Source organism: Equus przewalskii, chromosome 5, assembly GCF_037783145.1.
Source record: "Equus przewalskii isolate Varuska chromosome 5, EquPr2, whole genome shotgun sequence".
Taxonomy (NCBI): domain Eukaryota; kingdom Metazoa; phylum Chordata; class Mammalia; order Perissodactyla; family Equidae; genus Equus; species Equus przewalskii.
The window spans coordinates 35,493,783-35,514,825 of NC_091835.1; the positions used below are offsets into that span (position 1 = coordinate 35,493,783).

At 56.5% G+C, this 21,043-nt stretch overlaps 2 protein-coding genes and 1 non-coding gene across 5 annotated transcripts; all 3 read left to right on the forward strand.

The window, feature by feature from the left end:
- The first annotated feature begins 347 nt into the window (after nucleotides 1-347).
- Nucleotides 348-2,663, forward strand: C5H12orf57 (chromosome 5 C12orf57 homolog). 2 transcript variants are annotated; one of them, XM_008513996.2, is made up of 4 exons: nucleotides 642-896; nucleotides 1,062-1,187; nucleotides 1,492-1,668; nucleotides 2,432-2,663. In XM_008513996.2, exons 2-4 carry the CDS (start codon nucleotides 1,136-1,138, stop codon nucleotides 2,581-2,583), a joined length of 381 nt encoding a protein of 126 aa, XP_008512218.1. In that variant the 5' UTR covers nucleotides 642-896; nucleotides 1,062-1,135; the 3' UTR covers nucleotides 2,584-2,663. The 2 variants fall into 2 exon arrangements, with proteins under 2 accessions (XP_008512217.1, XP_008512218.1); XM_008513995.2 differs by having other exon boundaries at nucleotides 348-1,187.
- LOC139083720 (U7 small nuclear RNA) lies at nucleotides 804-865 on the forward strand. The gene has a single exon (XR_011540628.1). It is a non-coding gene; the product is annotated as a U7 small nuclear RNA (small nuclear RNA).
- A 284-nt stretch (nucleotides 2,664-2,947) lies between the features above and the next one.
- On the forward strand, nucleotides 2,948-18,923 carry PTPN6 (protein tyrosine phosphatase non-receptor type 6). Of its 2 annotated transcripts, none has more exons than XM_070620605.1 (16): nucleotides 2,948-3,341; nucleotides 9,084-9,206; nucleotides 9,429-9,623; nucleotides 12,219-12,408; nucleotides 12,573-12,689; nucleotides 12,794-12,907; nucleotides 13,069-13,165; nucleotides 13,568-13,647; nucleotides 13,812-13,961; nucleotides 15,073-15,204; nucleotides 15,325-15,479; nucleotides 17,517-17,584; nucleotides 17,683-17,834; nucleotides 17,933-18,024; nucleotides 18,420-18,551; nucleotides 18,729-18,923. In XM_070620605.1, exons 1-15 carry the CDS (start codon nucleotides 3,328-3,330, stop codon nucleotides 18,532-18,534), a joined length of 1,794 nt encoding a protein of 597 aa, XP_070476706.1. In that variant the 5' UTR covers nucleotides 2,948-3,327; the 3' UTR covers nucleotides 18,535-18,551; nucleotides 18,729-18,923. The 2 variants fall into 2 exon arrangements, with proteins under 2 accessions (XP_070476706.1, XP_070476707.1); XM_070620606.1 differs by lacking the exon at nucleotides 2,948-3,341 and adding an exon at nucleotides 8,176-8,992.
- The last annotated feature ends 2,120 nt before the right edge of the window (nucleotides 18,924-21,043 follow it).

Below are 21,043 nucleotides of genomic sequence, written 5' to 3' on the forward strand. Positions count from 1 at the left end.
ATCGGTTCCTAGAGAGGTAGCTGTGGAACCGGAGAGACAGGCAGGGAAGTGGGAAGGGATGGACATTCTGGAGGAACTGAGTGTAGGGATCCTGGAGAGTTGGAGAGGGGATCTCGGAAGAGCCTGGGGCCCTGGAGTCCTGGCTCCCTCAAGCGGGTACTTCTGGTGCCAGGCCCTCCTTCCTCCCAAGGTTGGGAAATGGAGATGCTGGAGGCCTGGGACAGGCACACCTCTGACATGGTCAGGTATAAGAACGTTTCTGCCACTGGTCCCACGGCTAGGAGCTACCGGAGTCCTGACACCTTTCCGTGGCATAGCTTGAGAAAAGGTTATGAAGCGGAGGGGCAGGGGCTGTAGTTTCAGTGGGTTAAAGCGATTGCAACCCCATGGTCTGAGGAGGGTGCGAGTGACAATTTCAAGCCTAGAAGAGAAAAGAAATTAGAGGGCGTAACGCTGCAGCGAACACCCGCTACAAGGCCCTTCTAGGAAAGCGTCAGAGCTACTTCAGCTCCAAGCTTTTATTGCCGCGAATCAGTCTGCGTTGTTAAAAACTAAAAGGGTATGACTGGCTTCCTTCTCAGCCAATCAGCATCGAGCTCATTTGCATAGACTTGCAACAAATGTTCGCGAACTCTAGAAATGAATATGAGCAAGTTCTTTAGAATACTGTCTTGCCTTCTGAAAATTACAGTGTGCCTGCCTCGTTGTTTATACAATAGGAATTAGAAAAACTCCGCTCTGAGCTCACCCTCACCGATAGTGGAGTTCCTGGCCGCCCCGCCTTCTCCCCGGACTGTTACCTACAGTGTTACAGCTCTTTTAGAATTTGTCTAGTAGGTCTTCCGGTTTTTTCCGGAAGGCCCCCGCACGCCGTTGTCAACGACAGAAACATTGAGGTTTCACTGTGGGGAGCGTTGTGGGGGGTGTGTTTTTTTTTTTTCGGTGTGTTTTTCCCGAAGTGTTTTCGTTCCCGGCGAGTCTGAGTCGGACAGCGAGGACTACGCCGACAGGCTTCCGGTTTTGGCTGATGCGCTTCCCTTCTGATTCCCGCTCGGTCTCAGGGCCGCTCTAGGAGACGGCTCTTTCCTTGTGAACGCTCCCTTGGTTCCGCCGCACGTGCGTGTTTTGTTGCTGTATGGCGTCCTCCTCGGCCCAACCTGCGGCCCTGAGCGCCGAACAGGCCAAGGGTGAGAAGCATCCTGGTCACGGGGTGGGCCGGCTGCCTGCCTGAGGAGGGTGCGGGCGGAGGACAGGAAGCGGGAGATGTGGTTGCATCGCCGGGGAACGGGGGCGCGGAGTGCCCGTCCTTTCTCCTCCAAGAACGGTCCTTGCCCACTAGGGCGAGGGATGTGGGGGCCAAATTTTTCGGGTTACTACGGCTTCAGTGCAATAATTAACCCCCTGCCCTCTTCTCTGCGCCTTTGGCTGGGCCCGCTGGCCATGCTCCGACGCCTACCCCGGACGGCTCCCTGGGATGCATCTGCGGCACAGTGGTCCTGGCCGAGGTGATCCAGGCGTTCTCGGCCCCAGAGAATGCCGTGCGCATGGACGAGGCTCGGGACAACGCATGCAACGACATGGGCAAGATGCTGCAATTTGTGCTGCCTGTGGCCACGCAGATTCAGCAGGAGGTTATCAAAGCCTATGGCTTCAGCTGCGACGGGGAAGGTGGGTCGGACGGGGGGCAGGGAGAGGGCGCTGGATCCGTTGGGTCCCTGAGCGGTCGTCCTCTTTCTCACCACACGGCGGCAGTCACAATCTGACTGTTGGCGCTCAGAGCCCAGGGTCTGCTCTGAACTTGTACCCGGAGAAGCCTAAGTGCATTTTGTCGTTAACGTTAGTGATGATATGGTTATCCCACGTTAGCATGAGGAAGCAGACTCTAGCAGTAAACTAAGGGCCCGAGGTCTCAACAGAGCTGGACTTGAACCCCCTTCTGAGAGCTTTTAGTGAGATGTCTACATGACAGCATGCTTCTGCAGCCCCTCCAAGGTGTTTCAGCTAATCTCTGTTTGAGGGTCAGCAGTTCAATTCCCTTGATAAGATCATGGTGTTCCCCAAGGGTGTTTATTGACTCAGCCCAGCTGGCCCAGGGCTGGCCTGTGTTCTGGTGATGGACTTGGGATCTCATGGGTGTTCATACCTTGGGTTCTTGAGGCTAAATTGCTAAAATGGTTCACCTGAGGGTGAGAAGCACACTGCTTGGGTTATTTTCATTCACTGCATCCCATGCAGTTGTGCCTGGTGTAGACCAGGAAGTGGTTGATGCAGCCCACGCCGGGCAGAGACCTGCATGTGTCTTGTGTTTTGCAGACAGCTACCTGGCCAGAAGAGGAGCAGCCAGTGACTCATGCTAAGGCTGCTCCCTCCTGCCATCTTGGGCATGCCTGTCCCCTGGGGATGTGGGTTGACGCTCCACTCTCCCTTGCAGGTGTCCTCAAGTTTGCCCGCTTGGTCAAGTCTTACGAAGCTCAGGATCCTGAGATTGCCAGCCTGTCAGGCAAGCTGAAGGCACTGTTCCTGCCGCCTATGACACTGCCGCCCCACGGGCCTGCTTCAGGCGGCAGCGTGGCCGCCTCCTGAGGCATGGCCCTCCCCTGTGACACTACCTGGGAAGGGAACATGTTGGTGTTCCAGAGGATAATAAACGTGCCTGTGACTTAGCCTTTGCGTCAGTATTTTGTGACCCTGACAACAACCCCCACCTCCTGGCCCCAGATTCCCTTTGCCATTCCAGGCTGCTCCATTTCCCTGTCCAGGTCCTTCCTGTGCTTCTGGGCTCAGCTCCGCTCCAGGGCAGAGTGGGAGGATGGGCCAGCCCCTCAGCACCCTAGGTGGGTGTGTCTACACAGGCGGCACCTCCTCTGAGGAGTGGGGCTTCCCGGCTTTTCCTGAGGCCCATTGGCTTCTGTGCACCAAGAGACTCCCCATTGGTTGGTGTTCCCTTGGCCAGGGTTACTTCCTGGTCCTTGCCCCCACCCGCCCGCCCTTGGTCAGCTTGAGTGCCAGGTGGAGCTCCAGGTGGCTCCTCCCATCCCAAGGGAGGGAGGCCTAGGACAGGCAAGCAGGCCCTGGACTCCGATCGGGCTGGAGGGAGAAGCAGGCTGCTGTGGGCGGTGTGGGGCCAGTCCCGCTCCACCTGTCCCTTTTCCGGGGAGCATTAGTCCAGGGGCTTGCCGTTGGCCTAGCGGGCAGCATCGTGGAGGAAGTGGCTGAGTTCTGAGCGTTCTTCCTCACCTGGTTGGGGCCACTGTGCACAGCTGTGCCCCTGGCTTTGCCCCGCCCCTTGTGGCCCTCTGCCTTCGACTCCCCCATCCCTCTGGGGAGATGCTGTCCTGTGGGTAAGTCCCCTGCTCCACCTGGGTGCTACCGTCTCCTGTTACTTTGGGAGGAGGGGTAGGGTTCATGCTCACTCCTAACAGGTGTGAGACGATGAGTGCAGTCTGCGGCTGCCCCCTGCCCTGGGTCGGCTTCCTGTCCTACTGCCGCTTCCCCCAAGATGAGAGGACCCCAGGCTCTTGCCTCTCTGTCCTGCTCCCCCCTTTGCAATAGGACTTTCCCCTGTCAAACGTGTATTTATTCTCACCATTGCATTGCTCTCTCTGGCCTCTGGACCCTGCTTCTGCCGTCTGCTTAGGACCTGACCCCTGGGTAACTCACATCACCTGAAACATGATGTCTGAAGTGCAAACCTGAGACAGCTCTCTGTTCCCACCCAACTTCCCAACATCTGGCCTCTGTTCCACTTTCTCTCAGCTTCCCTTCCCTTCCCCTCCCCTGCATCATTCATTCAACACATACACACTGAGCGTCTGTTATAGGCCGGGTACCTTCTAAGGTGCTGACAATGCTGTTGCAAACAAGATGGGCATGGTTCTTGCTTTCATGGAGCTTCATTCCAGTGGCAGTGACGGACTACACAAAGAACCCAATCAATAAATTCTCAGAAGTGTTACACAGAAAACAAAACAGTTTCATGTGCTAGCAAGTGACAGGGTGCCACTGGCATCACTTGCTGGAGGGGTCAGGGAGGGGTTTCCTGAGGAGGTGGTGCGTGAGCTGAGACCTGGATGATGAGAAAGAGCCAGCCATGTGGTAATGAGAGTCAAGCCCCTGGTCAGAGGGAATGGCGAGTGCAAAGGCCCTGTGGTGGGAACAAATGAGACAAGGACAGTGCCTGCTGCAGAGTAAACCAGTGGAGAGGGAGCAGGGCCAGGCAGGTTAAGCCTTGTTGCAGTTTGGATCTTATAGTGAAGACCCTCTTGGGGTGTTGGTGTTTGTGGGTTGGTCCTCTCAAGTCCTGCTGGGTCTTACTTCTCACACTCAAGTCTGCCCTTCCGCTTTCCACCGCCTCCCCCAGGGCACACATCACAGTTAGCCCTGTGACAGGGCTCTATTTGAGTCTTCTGGCCCTCATCCTTCCCACACTCCTGCCACAGCTGTTTTCCTACCAGGTGGCTGGCGAGGCTTCTCCTGGTGCAGAATCCTTCCTTGGTTCTTCAGCCTGGCCTCATAAAACCCTCTGCAGCAGGTCCAGCCTCTCTGAGCTGCTCCAGCCACTCTTCTCTGCTCACACCCCAGCACGGCTCACGTGGACCCTGTGCCTGCCAGCTCGGTGCCTTTGCAGAGGCTGCCTCTGCAGGAACACCGGCCCCTCCGCTCCACTGTGGGCTGTGCGGTGCCCCCCCGACCAAGCCTCCGGCAGTGTGGTTGGTGTGGCGGAGATGGCAATAGTCTCTGGCGTCAGACAGCCTTGGTTTGTCCACCTTCCCACTCACTTGTGACCTTGTGCAAGTTCCTTAACTTCTCTGAGTCTTAGTTTTTGTTTCTAAAATTGGGGTAAATAAGTCCGACTAAATAGGGTTGGCATGTGGATTAATAATGTAAGGTAAAAGCTGCTGGCATAAAACCCTACTACATATTAGCTTTTTACATCAGTGTTTGGGAAATACTGTTAAGTGCATTTATCCGGTGGGAACACTGAGGCTAGGAAAGTTCATAACTTTCTAGAGATTATTTCACTTTGCTCTTGCAGACCACCTGTCTTTCTGCATCACTGTCCGTCTCAGTCTCAACCCTACTTCCCAAGTGAATAATTTTCTCTCCTGAGTTATTAGGTACTTCTTTTGTAACTCTCGGCCTCCTTGAGCCCGTTTTCCTCCCTTGAAAAAAATGGGAAAAATAATTCCCACATCACAGGGGTGTCTGAGGCCCAGATGGGGTTGTGTGTGTTCAAGTGTTCTGCAAACCCCACTTCTGCCGGGGTAGGGAGGTGGTTGTGATTTATTTTCCTGCCAAGGACAGCAGAGGCTGTACATCTTATCCTAGTGTCTGTCTGTCTGTCTTCTGGCCTGACATCTTGGCTTCAGAGAAATTTCTGCCTCTTCCGTGTTTCAGGACTTTCTGGGTGCCTGGTTAGTTTCTTCCCACCAAGTGGGTTTAAACCCCGGAAGGAGAGTGCAGCGGTGTTTAGTGCCGAGCGCAGGCCTGCAGCTTCATGTGTGGTCAGGATGGTGTGAACATGTGTGGGTGTTTGCACCGGACCAGGTATGTGTGTAGATGGGGATGGATGATGAGGTGCATGTGGTGGGACCATGTGCGTAAGTGGATGCTTGTGTGTGTGTGTATACTCATCTGTAGGTGACAAGCAGGGTGTGCAAGTGTAGGGCCAGGAGGCTGGACTTGTGACCACATGTGTGAATGGGTATTAATGAGCTTGTTTATCGGACACATACTCTGGGAGAAACACTTGCTCAGCTTTGAACATTTGGAGGCGAGTAAGACCGGCAGTGGCCGGCCCTGCAGCGGGGCTGATGGTGTAGACGCTGTGCCTGCCCTTGCTGTGAGTTGCTCTTGGTCCTTCAGGGTGGCCGTCCGAGACTGCAGGGGTGGTCAGTGTTAGACCCTGCAAAAAACAGAGCAAGCAAGTTCCCCAGGGCACCAGAAAGCGGGGTGAGGGAATAGGCTCTTTTTAGGGGGGAAAATTGATGTTTGATGTTTCAAAAAAGGATACAGTAGACATCACAGGAAAAAGAGACTTCTGCTGGGCTTTAGCACTTTGTTATTTTTTCTCTTCATTTTTTTTTTTTTGGAGGAAGATTAGCCCTGAGCTAACTGCTGCCGATTCTCCTCTTTTCGCTGAGGAAGACTGGCCCTGAGCTAACATCCGTGCCCATCTTTCTCTACTTTCTATGTGGGACGCCTGCCACAGCATGGTGTGCCAAGCTGTGCCATGTCCGCACCCGGGATCCGAACCAAACGTGCGCACTTAACCGCTGCGCCGCTGGGCCTGCCCCATTTCTCCTCATTTTTAATTGAGGTATAGCATACATAAGGTGCATGAATATTAAGCATACAGCCCGAGGAACGTCCTATTTATACATACTCGTGCATACACTGCCAAGATCAAGATGTAGAGCGGTCCCCGGACACCATGTCTTCTCAGAGAAGGGAAACAATAGAAAGAATATACAAATGCGACTTCATCAGACTAAAGAGCTTCTTCAAGGCAAATGAAAACAGGATTGAAACAAAAAAACAACCCACTAACTGGGAAAAAATATTTGCAAGTCATATATTTGACAAAGGCTTAATATCCATAATATATAAAGAACTCACACAACTCAACAACAAAAAAATCAAACAACCCGATCAGAAAATGGGCAGGAGACATGAACAGACATTTCTCCAAAGAAGATATACTGAATGGCCAATAGACACATGAAAAGATGCTCATCATCGCTGATCATCAGGGAAATGCAAATCAAAACTACACTAAGATATCACCTTACACCCATTAGAATGGCAAAAATATCTAAAACTAATAGTAACAAATGTTGGAGAGGTTGTGGAGAAAAAGGAACCCTCATGCACTGCTGGTGAGAATGCAAACTGGTGCAGCCACTATGGAAAACAGTATGGAGATTCTTCAAAAAATTAAAAATAGAAATACCTTATGATCCAGCCATTCCACTACTGGGTATCTATCCAAAGAGCTTGAAGTCAGCAATTCCAAAAGTCCCATGCACCCCAATGTTCATTGCAGCATTATTTACAATAGCCAAGATGTGGAAGCAACTTAAGTGCCCAGCAACTGATGATTGGATAAAGATGTGGTAGATATACACAACGAAATACTACTCAGCTGTAAAACAGAACAAAGTCATCCCATTTGCAGCAACATGGATGGACGTTGAGGGAATTATGTTAAGTGAAATAAGCCAGCTAGAGAAGGACAATCTCTGTATCACTCCACTCATATGAGGAATTTAAACATGTGGACAAGAGAACAGATTAGTGGCTACCAGGGGAAAGGTGGGGTGGGGGGTGGGCACAAAGGGTGAAGGGGTGCACCTACAACACGACTGACAGACAATAATGTACAACTGAAATTTAACAAGATTGTAACCTATCATTAACTCAATAAAAAAAAAAGATGTAGAGCAGTCCCAACGCCCCAGAAGTTTCCCAGAAATTGCCGTCTCCCAGTCAGTTTATTAACTTTTATAAATGTAATCATGCTCGTGCTACAACATTCACAAAGGCATGAGGGAGAAGTAAACCTCCCTCTCAGCCCTCTCCTCCGGCCCCCCAACCCCTGCCTCCCTTCTAGGCGAAGCTCCTAATGGGAGTTTCTTATGAACCCTTGCTTGGGCTTCTCTATTCTTGTTTTGGCTTGGCGGTGTTTGTGCTGTATTTGGAATGACACACAGGCAGCATCATAAGCTTTTAGTGTTTAGGGCCTCTCAAGGTCAACCAGCCCTGAGAATATCAGTCATGGCAGAGACCTTGGCCCCCAGCCTCTCCCAGGAGCCAGGCCCCTGGTCATCCCTGAGCTCTGGCTGACTCACACCAGACCCACTCGGCAAGAACCTACAGGTCAGGCACAGGTGGGCCAACCCCAGGGCGGGGGCTGGCGGCTCCACCCTCATCTGCTCCCCCTCCCATTCTGTTCTTTGGTTCCGACTAACTACATGGTTAGGGCAGGGTGCAGCAAGGCCCTAGGGACAAGAAGTAGAAAAGTGCGCCTTTGACAGGGCTGTGCAGGGGTCACGTCCAGCCCTCCGTCCCAGTGGCACCTCTTCAGACGTGTGTGTCAGCAGAGGCGAGGGCGCCGCTCCCTTTGCCAGCATGTGCGCGGCCTTGGCTATTAGGATTCTTCCCGTCCCATTGCAGCCCCAGTGGCCCAGGAGTCGCCCAACCTCTGTCCTCGAAGCCCCGAGGGCTGGCATGTGGTCGCTAAAATCACGGGCTTCCGAACCAGACCGTCCGGGTTTGCATCCCTGCACTGCCACTTACTGACTGGGTGACCTCGGGCAACTTCCCTACCCTCCATGAGCCTCAGGTTCCTTGTCTGTGAAATGAGGATAAAGACAGCACTTGCTCCACAGGGCTGTCTGAGGAACAAATCAGACAAGGCACGTAAACGACCTTATGCCTGTGTGACTCCATCAAATGACAGTCGTCACCCCCATTATTATTAGCTTGGACCAGGGAAGGCTGTGTGGAAGCAGCTACAGGAGGAGGAAGAGGCGACATGTGACTGTGTGGGTTCACGTGTGTGAAGCGTGAGGGTGCTCCTCGCCTGGAGGGTGCAAGGCACAAGTGTGGCCTTATTTCGTGTGTTGTCACATTTGCGGAGGGTCATGCTCCTGAAGCCTTTGGCGGTGGGCAGGTGTGTGGAAAGTGCACCCCGTCCCCACCCCCACTGCCATCCCTCTCTGCTTCTCTTCGCTCTGCTCTAAAACGAGAAGTACAAGTGAGTTCCCCCAAGGGGTCGGCCGCGCCCCTTCCTGTCCCCGCCCTGCCGGGTGCCCCAGGCCAGTGGAGTGGCAGCCCCAGAACCAGGACCGCCGGGTGGTGAGGCGGCCTGGGAGCTGAGAGCTGAGAGCTGTGCTGGAGGCTCAGCCCTAGAGTTCGCCACCACCCGGACCCGCTGGTACCACCTCATTCCCTGTACCCCTTCCTCTCGTGGAGCCCCCAGGATGGTGAGGTAAGGGCCTGGGACCCACGGTAGGCAGGAGACAAGGGTGTCCTGGGGCCCGCGGGCCCTCTCCTTACTGCCCTCCCGGCCGGCCTCCCAGGTGGTTTCACCGAGACCTCAGTGGGCTGGATGCAGAGACCCTGCTCAAGGGCCGAGGCGTGCACGGGAGCTTCCTGGCTCGGCCCAGCCGCAAGAACCAGGGCGACTTCTCCCTCTCCGTCAGGTAGGTGGCCTCCAACTCCTGCCAGGGCCAGTATTTTGGCAGCTCATCTCCGGTTCCCTCATGGCAGTGCCAACTTCCCGGCCCCAGCCCCAGCATGTCCCCTGCCCGTGTCTGCGTCCACCCCATCCCTGTGTGTGCCCATACTCAGGACCTCGGCCCATCCCCCACCCATCCCCACCCCCACTCCTGCACCCACTGGCCTCACCGCCTGGTGCCCTGCAGGGTAGGGGATCAGGTGACCCATATTCGGATCCAGAACTCAGGGGATTTCTACGACCTGTATGGAGGGGAGAAGTTTGCAACGCTGACAGAGCTGGTGGAGTACTACACGCAGCAGCAGGGCGTCCTGCAGGACCGTGATGGCACCATCATCCACCTCAAGTACCCGCTTAACTGCTCTGACCCCACCAGTGAGAGGTGAGGACCTTCACACCCTGGCCCCCCCCACGCAGAGATGGGCTGGCCTGCACCCTGCACTGTCCGTGCTTTCTCATCCCCGCTCCTTTCCAGGGCTATGCGGGTCTCTTTCCTCCATGTGACCCTGGGGCCTGTGTCTCAGGGGACTAACCTCCCATCCCTTTCCATCAACCCCTGAGGAAGCAAGAGAAGGTCACCTTGGCCTTCTCCAGGGTTCCTATCAGCTGGCAACCCAGGCCCTGCTAGTGACTGTGTCTGATAGCAGCCCAGCTCTGTTGTTAGAAAGCTCTTCTTCCTTCTATGGAACTGAGTCTGCCTTCCTATAACTATTCCCTGCCCGAGTACAGGTTAATACAGAGAGGCTGGTGTGGAGGAGGAACAGAGGGAATAACATTGATGAGAACACTTTATGCCTTATCTCAGCAACCCAGTGAGGATGGTCTGCCTTTTGGGGCTGGGTAGAGCCTGACCTGTCCCTGAACTAGAACACGGATCATTGAAAACTGTGCGATGTGGTCGCATGTGTAAGGGGCCCAGTATCCGGGCGCAGGGTAATACTCAAAACATTTCCCCTCCTGTCTCTTTGGCTCCAAAGATATGGTCCCCAGAACTGGGCTGGCTACTCTCCATGTGGTCTCCTTAAAGCCTGGGCGGGGGGTGGGGAGCCCCGAACATTCAGCTTTCAGGGTGGCATCTCAATGACAGCTCTAGTTAAGGTGAAGGGCGGCTGAATAACTCCAGGGCCTTTTTCTACACTCCTGGGGCCAAGCCAGCTCGCTCTTGTCCTGAATTAGTATCTTGATTGTTGAAATGATTCTGAACCTGATTCTGTCTGTTTTCCGTCTTTCTGAGGTGCATTCCTCCCAACTTGCCTCAATACTTTTGTTCAAGCCAAGATTAAAACTTAGAACTGGGTGAGGCTGAGGTAGAAGCTGTGTGGCCACCACTGGAGACCTCTTTCCAGCCAACATGAAGCCGCTGATCCACTTCCTTTGAAGCACCTCTTGTAGGAGCGAAGCCCAGGCTTGATGGCTCTGCTCATGGTGTCCTTTCTTAGTGCTTTCTTGCCCTGTCCCTCTGCGCACTCAGGGCTTTGCGACCCAGACCCTCTCATTCGCCTGGCGTCCTCTCTCCCTCCTTTCCTGCAGCTGAATCTGCTCTGCTGGAGGGTGATGGGTTGACTGAGACCATAGAGAAGCAGTAGGCTGTGGATGGAGGAGAATAGGGAAGGAGGAGCCGAGCAGAGCCCCTGGGGAGCAGCCTGAGGCCTGGTTCAAATTGCTTGGAAGAGCAGGAGAAGAGCAGAGCTGGGGGTCAAGGAGAGAGGGGATGGAGCCCAGGGAAGCTGTCTCTAAGAGGCCTTTCGGTGACCCAGCCAGGACACCTGGGTCCCCCCCCTGGGCCGCCCCCCCCCCCCCCCGCACCGCCCTGCCTCCCAGCCAAGGGTGGGTACCTGGAGGCCCTTTCACCATCCTCCCTTTGTGCTCCCTGCCTGGCTGCTGCCCCTCCTCCCCTGAGGAATTTGCATTTGTCCCCTCAATGGCTAGCTCTCTGCCTGTGGTCAGCCTGACATTTGCATGGAAACTTCCTCATCCTGGGGCCTGGGGGCAGAGGGTTAGCCCCCTCCCCATTGCCCATGGGCCCCGGCCTATCCTGAGAGGTGGGAGGGGGTGGCCCAGGGGGCTCCTGGACAGGGCAGGGGACTCTGGAGGTCTTGAGGTCTCTTCTGGGTATGAGTGAGATGGGGCGGGACAGGCTGGCCCCCTCCCTCCTTCCCCCATCCCTGCGGTTGGAAAATGCCCCCCCTCCCCTGGTCCCTGGGCTGAGGAAACCTCACAACCTCACTTCTCACTCTCTCCCCAGAAGGAGTTTTGTGTTTTTTCCATCACGTGGTTTCCTGTGGGGCTGGGCATTGTGGGGCTACAGTTTCCTCCTGGGAAGGGGGTGTGCTTTGGGGAAAGGTCCTAGTTCTGCTTTCTGCCCCTTGAGCCCCTCTCAGCCCCTCTGAGCCCCTGCCTCCCCTTCAGTGATGTCATGCTGGGTACCCCAGAGCCCTCCAAACCGCTCTTTCTCCAGTGGGGTCGTCTGTCTTCCCTACCACCCTGGGTAGTTCTCCCCAGCAGCCTCCCTGTGACTTCCGTCTTTCCCCAGCTCCGTCGCTCTCTGTGGCCTGGCTTCTGTCTGCATTTCTCTTGGTGCTGTTTTCGTTCCTAAGCCTGGCCCTGTCCTTCATGGAGACCTTGGCTTGGTTCTCCCCTCTAGGCATTCTTGATATGGTCTGCCTTTCTGCCTTTGACGTAACTTTCAGAGGTGGGCCTGGTTACAACTCCTGAGGCCTGCTTCTTATCAGCAAAGGCCTTGGGCCAGCGTGTAATCGCCCAGCCTCAGTTTCCTCATCTGTAAAGGGGGGATAGTACCTACCTCTCAGAGTTCTGTGAGAGGAATGGACCTAAATAGGCTGGTGGACTTGAAAGCATCTGGCGCAGTCCCTGGCACATCGTAGGTACTCAGTTTCCCTGCTCCCTCTGTGAATGTCTCTGCTCAGGGCCTGCCCCTTGGCCAAGGTCTCATGGACCCCGTTGCTGCCTTCTCCAGGTGGTACCACGGGCACATGTCTGGGGGGCAGGCAGAGACGCTGCTTCAGGCCAAGGGTGAGCCCTGGACGTTTCTCGTGCGTGAGAGTCTCAGCCAGCCTGGAGATTTTGTGCTGTCTGTGCTCAGTGACCAGCCCAAGGCTGGCCCAGGCTCCCCACTCAGAGTCACCCATATCAAGGTCATGTGCGAGGTAAGGCAGCTGGACAGTGTGGGGGCGGGGGGCGTCCTGCTGGGGCTCCCGTCCATGCCCACAGCCTGGGTGCTGGGGAGGGTCAGCCTGGGCTTTGGTCCAAGGCTAGGGGTCCAGGGAGGGAGACTTGTATCCTGTGGGTGGCCTGACTTGGCACTCCTCAGGGTGGACGCTACACAGTGGGTGGCTCGGAGACCTTTGACAGCCTCACGGACCTGGTAGAGCATTTCAAGAAGACGGGGATCGAGGAGGCCTCGGGCGCTTTCGTCTACCTGCGGCAGGTGAAGGGTGGGCCTGGGTGCCTCCTTCTTTCCCCTGAGCAACCCCCCGGACACATGAGCTTCTGGGAGCTCAACTTGCTAACCCTCGCCCTCTCCCACCCCAGCCATACTACGCCACGCGGGTGAATGCGGCTGATATCGAGAACCGGGTCTTGGAACTGAACAAGAAGCAGGAGTCCGAGGACACAGCCAAGGCTGGCTTCTGGGAGGAGTTTGAGGTGAGTAATGGGGACCAGCAGGGCGACCGGCATCGGGTCCCAGGCAGACCCCATGCCCTCTCTACCACCCCTTATACTGATCTGTGCCACGTTATCTTCACCCGTGAATGCCCGTCTCCATCTGGGGGCTGGTGCTTCATTTCCCCCCTCTCGCCCCTCAGAGCCTGCAGAAGCAGGAGGTGAAGAACTTACACCAGCGGCTGGAAGGGCAGCGGCCAGAGAACAAGAGCAAGAACCGCTACAAGAACATTCTCCCGTGTAAGTGCCCTACACCGCAGCCTCCATCCCTCCCCCTTCCCAGGCAGCCTCCATTCACCCAGGAGACTCCATTTCTCCCAGCCAACCACCCCCCGCCCCACCCCGTCTCGTAGGTCTCTACCCCCAGCTCAGGGGGGCCCACCTCCCCACCCACACAACAGAGCCTCCTCCCTCCGAAAAGCCTCTCCCAGTGGGGCCTCCCCCACCCCAACCCACCCCCTCCTTCCTCAGAGATCCCCGTCCCCTACCCCATACAGACCCCCCACCCCTGCCCACCGGCAGTGCTCTGAGCCTCATGGCTTCTGAGACAAGAATGGCTTGTGGGCTCAGGAAGGGTCTGAGCCAGGGCTGGTGACTTCCCGGCTGACCCAGGCCCTTCTTGCTTCCTCTGCCCACTCCCAGTCGACCACAGCCGAGTGATCCTTCAGGGACGTGACAGTAACATCCCTGGGTCAGACTACATCAATGCCAACTACGTCAAGGTCAGTGGCGCCCACCAGTCACATGGAGGAGAGGCTGGGACCCAGGGATTCCCCATCTCAGGGGGGTATCGGGTCTACCTGACACCTTGGAGGGGGTGTGCAGGGCGTGTCTGGGGCTAAGGTGCTCACCGTCCTGGTGTGTGTCTCTCTGCACTTGCATCCAGAACCAGCTGCTAGGCCCTGATGAGAACGCTAAGACCTACATTGCCAGCCAGGGCTGCCTGGAGGCCACGGTCAATGACTTCTGGCAGATGGTCTGGCAGGAGAACACTCGTGTCATCGTCATGACCACCAGAGAGGTGGAGAAAGGCCGGGTAGGGCCCAGCCCCACGCTGCCCCGTGATCCCCATATCCTCCCCAGTACTTGTTGTCCACCACCATTAAAACGGAAAATTTGGACACCAGCACAGAAAGTCACCTCACAGGCCAAGGGTCCAAATCTTGGTGGGAAACTGAGGCACAGAGACGAAGTCTCGGATCCACACTGAGGTTCCCCACTTTGGGCTCTCCTGACCACCAGACCCAGGTTTGAAATGGGCCTCCTTCCTTAAAGCGCGCCGAAGCACACGTTCCTCCTGCCCCTCCCTGCCTGTCCCCATCCAGGCAGCAGCCTGTCCTGTCCTCTCTGCCTCAAAAATCTCTCTGGAGCCTGCCCTCGCCCGCACCCACTGCCCAGCGGGTCTCCCTGCCTGGAGCCTGCCCCTTCTACAGCACCCTCAGCCCTGGGGTCAAAGTGATTCCGGCCAAAGCACACCCTACATCCTCTCAGTAAACCCTTCAGTGCTCCCAGATGCCTTCAGCACAGTCACACTCGAAGACCTGGCACTCAAGGCCTGATGGCTTCCCTGCTACACTCGCTGCCTCCAGCGTGCCAGGATCTTTCAGGTTTCCCTTCCTCTGCACAAGCTCATTTTCTGCTAGGAAATGACGTCCTCTCTCCCCATTATCTCTGCTTGACAGACTCCTCGCTTTCGAAGACCCAGCTCAAATAAATGCTGCCTCCTCTGGGAAGCCTTCTCTGCTTTCTTCCATAACTGAGAGGGAGAATTAGCCTCTCCTTCCATGTGCCCCTGAGCAGCTTTCTGTCTCCCCATTCCCTCTCTCTCTCTGAGCTGCTAGAGGCACAGAAGCACAGACTGCATCTGAGGTGTTTGTAACTCTAGCCTGGCTTGCACAGCTTCAGGTCCTATGCGTGCGCCAGCCGATGTTTGTTGAATGAATTCTAAGGTGAAAGGGCTGGTCAGGTCTTACCACTTGGTGGCTGAGCAAAGACCCAGATCCTAAGTCTTTGACTCTCGGCCATTTCATGCATTCATTCAACAAATGTTGACTGGGCCAGCACCAGGGACTCAGGGCCTACCACAGGCCTAGACGGCTCGAGCTGGCTCCTGTGCCTCGTTCCTCACCTCCGCCCTCCCTTTTCAGAACAAATGTGTCCCCTACTGGCCAGAGGTGGGCTCTCAGCGTGTGTATGGACCCTACGCTGTAACCAACTGTGGGGAACACGACACAGCTGAGTACAAACTCCGCACCTTACACGTCTCCCCGCTGGACAATGTGAGTGTCTCCCACCCCTGCCCTACTCCCAGGGCCACTCCTTAGACCTGTTCTCTTGTCTGGTTGGGTAGGATGGGGGATGTGTGGGAGCAGGGGCACTGACCTGTGTTTTCGGCCCAGGGGGACCTGGTTCGGGAGATCTGGCACTACCAGTACCTGAGCTGGCCTGACCATGGGGTCCCCAGCGAGCCTGGGGGTGTCCTCAGCTTCCTGGACCGGATCAACCAACAGCAGGAAAGTCTGCCTCACGCAGGGCCCATCATCGTGCATTGCAGGTGAGAATAAAAATAATAATGACATTAGTAGTAATAATAAAAATAGTAGCTGGCAAGTGAATTGCTAAGTGCGGTGCACTGTCATAAGCAATCTGCATATTAACTCGTTTAATGCCCCGGCCCCTCCTCCAGCCTCCTCTGGGTTCCCTGAGGGCTCCAGACCCATGGGTGGAACTTGGCTTGATGGACCCCACTGTTTGATCCTGTGCCTGGGGGGTTCCTTACAGACTTCCCTGGATGTACCGTCTAGTCCAACCCTGCCAAATATGGCTGAGGAAACTGAGGCCTGGCAACTTGTCAGGTCACCAGCAGGTCGGCGGGTGAGCCTGAACTGGTGCTCACAATAGACTTAAGTCCTGGTCACTCCTGTTTTTTCATATGAGCCTTCTCAGCCTGTGTTTCTTCTCAGCCCCCAACACCTTCCGTCTGGGGTCAGTGTGGCTCCCCATCTCTTCTCTTATTCCGTCTGTAACCCTCAGGGGGCTACGCTTCTTCACTGCTGCTCCCTGTCTCTCCCTTCCCAGCCGGTGGCCCTCAACTTGGCCCCAGGGTTGAGTAGGGATGGGTGATGTCCTTAGGAGGGGCACGTGGATCACCAGCTCCACTGGAGACCCTCATGTTCATGATCAGGAGACCCCGTTCCTGCTAAGGTGGGGAGGTGGGGGGTCAGCAAGGAGGAGCAGGGCTCCCATCAAGCCTGAGGGGCAGAGTGCCGCAGATGGGCCCACCCAGCTGGCCCGGCCTAGGTGGATGGGAGGCAGAGGGCTCAGGGTCCCGGACAGAGGCCACTGGTTTCAATTCTAGCTCCTCCACCCCCTGGCTGTGTGATCTTGGACAAATTACTTAATTTCCCTGACCCTCAGATTCCTCATCTGTAAAATCAGGACCTCACAAGGTTGTTGTGAGGACTAAATGAGACCCTATCGCTGTGCCTGGAAGACAGTAAACCCACAAGAAGTGGGAGCTGCTCATGGTTCACTAACTTGCATCAGGCGGGAGTGGGGAAATGGGAACCTGCTTTGTCCTCTTCCCTCCATGTGACCCCTGGCTGAGAGGGCCTCAGACTTCCTTCTTCTTCCCACCAGCAACTGTTGGTCCTGGGGCAGGGCTGGGTGGGCTGACTCTGGAGGTGTCCCACGTGCTGTCTCAGGAGTTTGCCTCCAGAGCAGGCCCATTGCTCAGGACGACCCTCCTGCTGTCCTCCCCGCTTCTTGAAATCCCCATGGCCTTTATTTAGACATGACAGGAAGGAAGTGGGTGAGTGGGGGTTATTTTTGACAATCTGGGTTTGAAATTAGACAGCACCACTCAGGGCACTGTCCTGGCAGGCCCAGCCGAGGGGGCGGGCCTGGGGTCTCTGTGGGAACTTCTGTTCTGAGCTTCCTCGGGTCTGTTTGCCCCGGGGTGGTGGCAGAGGGTGCAGGAAGAAGGGAGACTTCCTACGGCTACTCCTCCAAGACTCCTGACCTCAGTGCCCCTGCGCCCCGCTGTCTCAAGGGCTGCCCTTTCTCTGCCGTCGGAGTCTGAAGAAAAAGGGAAATGAAGCCGTGCAGCGAGAAGCTCCAAATATAACTCTCAAAGGGCTGGGGGAGCCCTGGCTCAGGCCAAGGGTGTAGGGGAGGACCAGGGGGGCCAGTGTGCCTGTGGAGCAGGCAGGACAGTGGTGGGACTGGGGGTCCTAGATTCTGGGGTGGGGGGCACAGCCACCAGCCAGGAGTCAGGGATCAGGCTGGCAGTGGAGGAGCACGATGCTGGGAAGAAGGAAAACGGTGGACATGTCCGGGGGCACCAGCGTCTTAGCACTCGAGAGCCAGGTCCTTCACCACAAATCTCTTGGCTGAAGTGGCGAACATGAGTGCAGAGTTGGGCAAACTTCTGCCCCTTGCTTGCCTGCCCAGTGACCCTGGGCATGTTATCTCATCTCTCTGGAGCCTCAGTTTCTTTATGCCCTGCCCCATGCTGGAGCTGAGCACTGGGGCTCCCCCTTCCTGGAAAGGTGTGGACTGGGCCTCTGATGGTGCCCCCTTCTCTCCCCAGCGCAGGCATTGGCCGCACAGGCACCATCATTGTCATCGATATGCTCATGGAGAGCATCTCCACCAAGGGTGAGGGTTACTTGTGGGGCATCCAGGGTGGGGGGGTGGGCATTCCCCCGGTGTCCGCCTCTGCCTGGGCCTGAAGTCCTACTGCTGTCCCTGCCCAGGGCTGGATTGTGACATCGACATCCAGAAGACGATCCAGATGGTGCGGGCACAGCGCTCGGGCATGGTGCAGACGGAGGCACAGTACAAGTTCATCTACGTGGCCATTGCCCAGTTCATTGAAACCACCAAGAAGAAGCTGGAGGTCATGCAGGTGTGTGCAGAGCAGGGCCTGACAGGGATGCGGGGAGGCAGGGGGCATCACCTGGTCCTGCTGGGACCACCACTCTCCCATCGCACCTCTGCCCACAGTCCCAGAAGGGCCGAGAGTCAGAGTACGGGAACATCACCTACCCCCCAGCCATGAAGAATGCCCATTCCAAGGCCTCTCGCACCTCCTCCAAGTGAGTGACCCTACCTCCTGTCTCCCAGTCTGCCCCTTTCTCCTCCCCGCCCGACCCTCCTCTCCAGAGAGGACAAGCGCTGCTGTTGGGGAGGCCTGGGTTCAAGTTCAAACTTGGTTCTTACTCCCTGTGTTCACAAGTATTTCCTGAGTGCCCTCTGCGTGGGGCCTGTGCTGGGTACTGGTGTTCTACTAATGTGTGAGGTGGATCCTCTGCCCGACTAGACAGGAGCTTCCAGTCCAGTGTAAGGACAGTGACCAGGTCTCCTCGCTTTCCTGGCCTCAGTTTGCTCACCTGTGAGATGGGGTGGCCCAGAGGGGGCTGCTGGTGCTGGGTAGTCCTGCACTGTCCCCTGACCTGCACCAACTGCCCACACTTGCCCACCCCACCTGCAGACACAAGGAGGATGTGTACGAGAACGTGCACACTAAGAACAAGAAGGAGGAGAAGGTGAAGAAGCAACGGTCAGCGGACAAGGAGAAGAGCAAGGGTTCCCTCAAAAGGAAGTGAGGGGGGCACTTCCTGAGGTACGGCCTCTGCTCTACCCGGCTTCTCGCTGCCCTGCCCCCATGTCCCCTGGCTCTGGTGCTTCCCCTGGATGGATGGGTGGCTGTAGCCTCACCCTTCCCTTTCCGGCCATCCCAGACCTGCTGCTTCCCCAAGTTCCAGCCACCCCTGACTCTCGAACTCCCCTGTCTCTGCAGCCTCAGCCCTGATCCCTGTGGAGGCCTCCAGTGAATGGATGACCGCAGACTGAACCTAGGAGCCTGCCCCATTCTTTTGTAATTTAAATGACGGTGTCCCCACCTCCCTCTCCCTGACCCTGTATATAGCCCAGCAAGGCCCCAGATGGGGGCCAGGCCCTTCTACTCCTGTAAATAAAGCCCCTAGGAACACTGTGTGTGGGTCTCTAACTCTGTGTGCCTGGGTGGGAGGGGCGGTGGGCAGGGAGAGGTGCTGTGGGCGCGGGAAAGCTCAGCCTGCGCAGTCAGACAGTTGGTTCTGGACTCCGCTGAACATGTTGGGAATATGACCGCCCCGGGCTGGTTCCTCAGTCTCCTTCCTTTGAAGTGGAGGATGGTGGAGGATGGTCCTCACTGGGTGGTTGTGAAGAGATTGAGATAAGGGATGATGATCACAACTGGCAGCAGTAATTCATTGCACGCTAACCATGTGTCAGGCACTGTTTAAAGGCTACACGTAGTAATTCAATGTAGGCGACTGTGGCACTCTCACTTTACAGTGGGGGAAACTGAGGCATGGATAAGATTAAATAACTTGCTCCAGGTCACAGGACTGTTGAGCACTGAATCTAAGATTTTAACTCAGACCACCTGGCCGCAGAACCCACACTCACAGAGATGCAGCAGGGGTCACCCCAGGGGGACACAACCATGCACCCCTGTTGCTGACTTGTAGATCCAAGAGCTAATGAGATGGCTAAAGGCCAGGAAGCCCGGGCCCAGCATCGCCAACAGCCCCTCCCCCGCCTCAGGTTCCTGAGAGCTCACAGGAGCGCCTGCTCCTCCCTCCACGGGGCAGCTGCTGCCCTTGCGCTCCGGGTCAGAGTTTTACTTTTTGTCCTCCCCTCTGCCTTCACCTGTGGACTACAGCGATTCCTTCTCTGCGTCGTGCTTTCTCTTGATTTAAAATGTTCGTCTCCCGGGAGTTCGGACTGTGAGTCCTGCTCAGGAAGGACTGGCTCCACTGCCGAGTGGGCACAGTCCTGAAGCAACGAGGGCCTGGCCTTCACCATTCAGCATATACTGTCTTTTTTTTTTTCAAAGATTTTATTTTTCGTTTTTCTCCCCAAAGCCCCCCCCCCCCCCCCCAGTGCATAGTTCGTATATTTTTTCTTTAGTTGTGGGTCCTTCCAGTTGTGGCATGTGGGTTGCTGCCTCAGCATGGCTTGATGAGCAGTACTGGGTCTGTGTCCAGGATCCGAACCCTGGGCTGCCGAAGCTGAGCGTGTGAACTTAACCACTGGGCCACGGGGTTGGCCCCAAGCGTATACTCTCTTTATTGAGTGTCCACTGGGTCGCAGGCACTGGGGCAGTGCTGGGGGCCCCATGGTGAACAAGGCAGTTCCTGTCCTTGTGGGACCTAGGAGACTGGGAGTGGGGACAGACCCAGAAACAGTCCACAAACACAAAATCAGTGCATCAGGTCTAAGGAAGGACGCAAACAAAGGAGAGAGGGAGGGAGGGAGGAGAGCTTGGATTGGGCACCACAATAGCTCCCTGGAGCCGTCCGCCCTCCAAGGGGTGGGAGGGTGGGGCGCTCACCTGTGGGCCTCAGGGCCCCTCTCCCAGCAACAGCTAGAGCTGCACAAAAGAAAGGCAGGTCCCACCCCCTCTAACCGCCCTTGGGCTAAGTGCCCAAGGCACTGAGGTGGGTCCCTGGCGGCTCTGCCTGGGCCCTGGAGCAGAGGTCGGAGCAGAGCACCGGGGCCTCTCCCTGCAGCGCCATGCGAGGGCTGAGGGGGAGCAGCTCAGGCTTCAACTGGCCAGGTCAGTGCTGATGCTCCTGGCCAGCTTGGGCCTCTCAGCAGGGGAACACCCCAACACGGGCTGAGGACGGGGAGGCGCCCTGCTGGGACCTGCCTGCCCTCCACTGACAGGATGCCCAGCACAGGCTGGGCATGGGCGGAGGCACAACCCAATCCCTGCCGAGCTGACCCCTCGCTGACCGCGGGGATCTCTGGGCCTCCAGCTCTACCATGGGCAGGGTCAGAAGCCTCAGAGGAATGGGCTAGCTGGGGGCAGGAGTGGCTGTGGGGAGAGGCCAAGGAGGAAGGCAACAGGGACCCAAGACAGCCTCTCCCTTTGTCCCTCTGGAGACCACGCTCCCTAGTCTTGGCCTGGCGGCTGAGGAGGCAGGTAGGAGAGAAGAGATGGCCTGGAAAGGCTGGGAGGCCTAGTAGGGTGGCCAGGCCTCAGAGGAGACGCCTGCAGCGGCCCAGGGAGGTAAGGGGTTAAGGCGGTGGGGGGGCAGCCTATAGCAGGAGGACACACCTGTG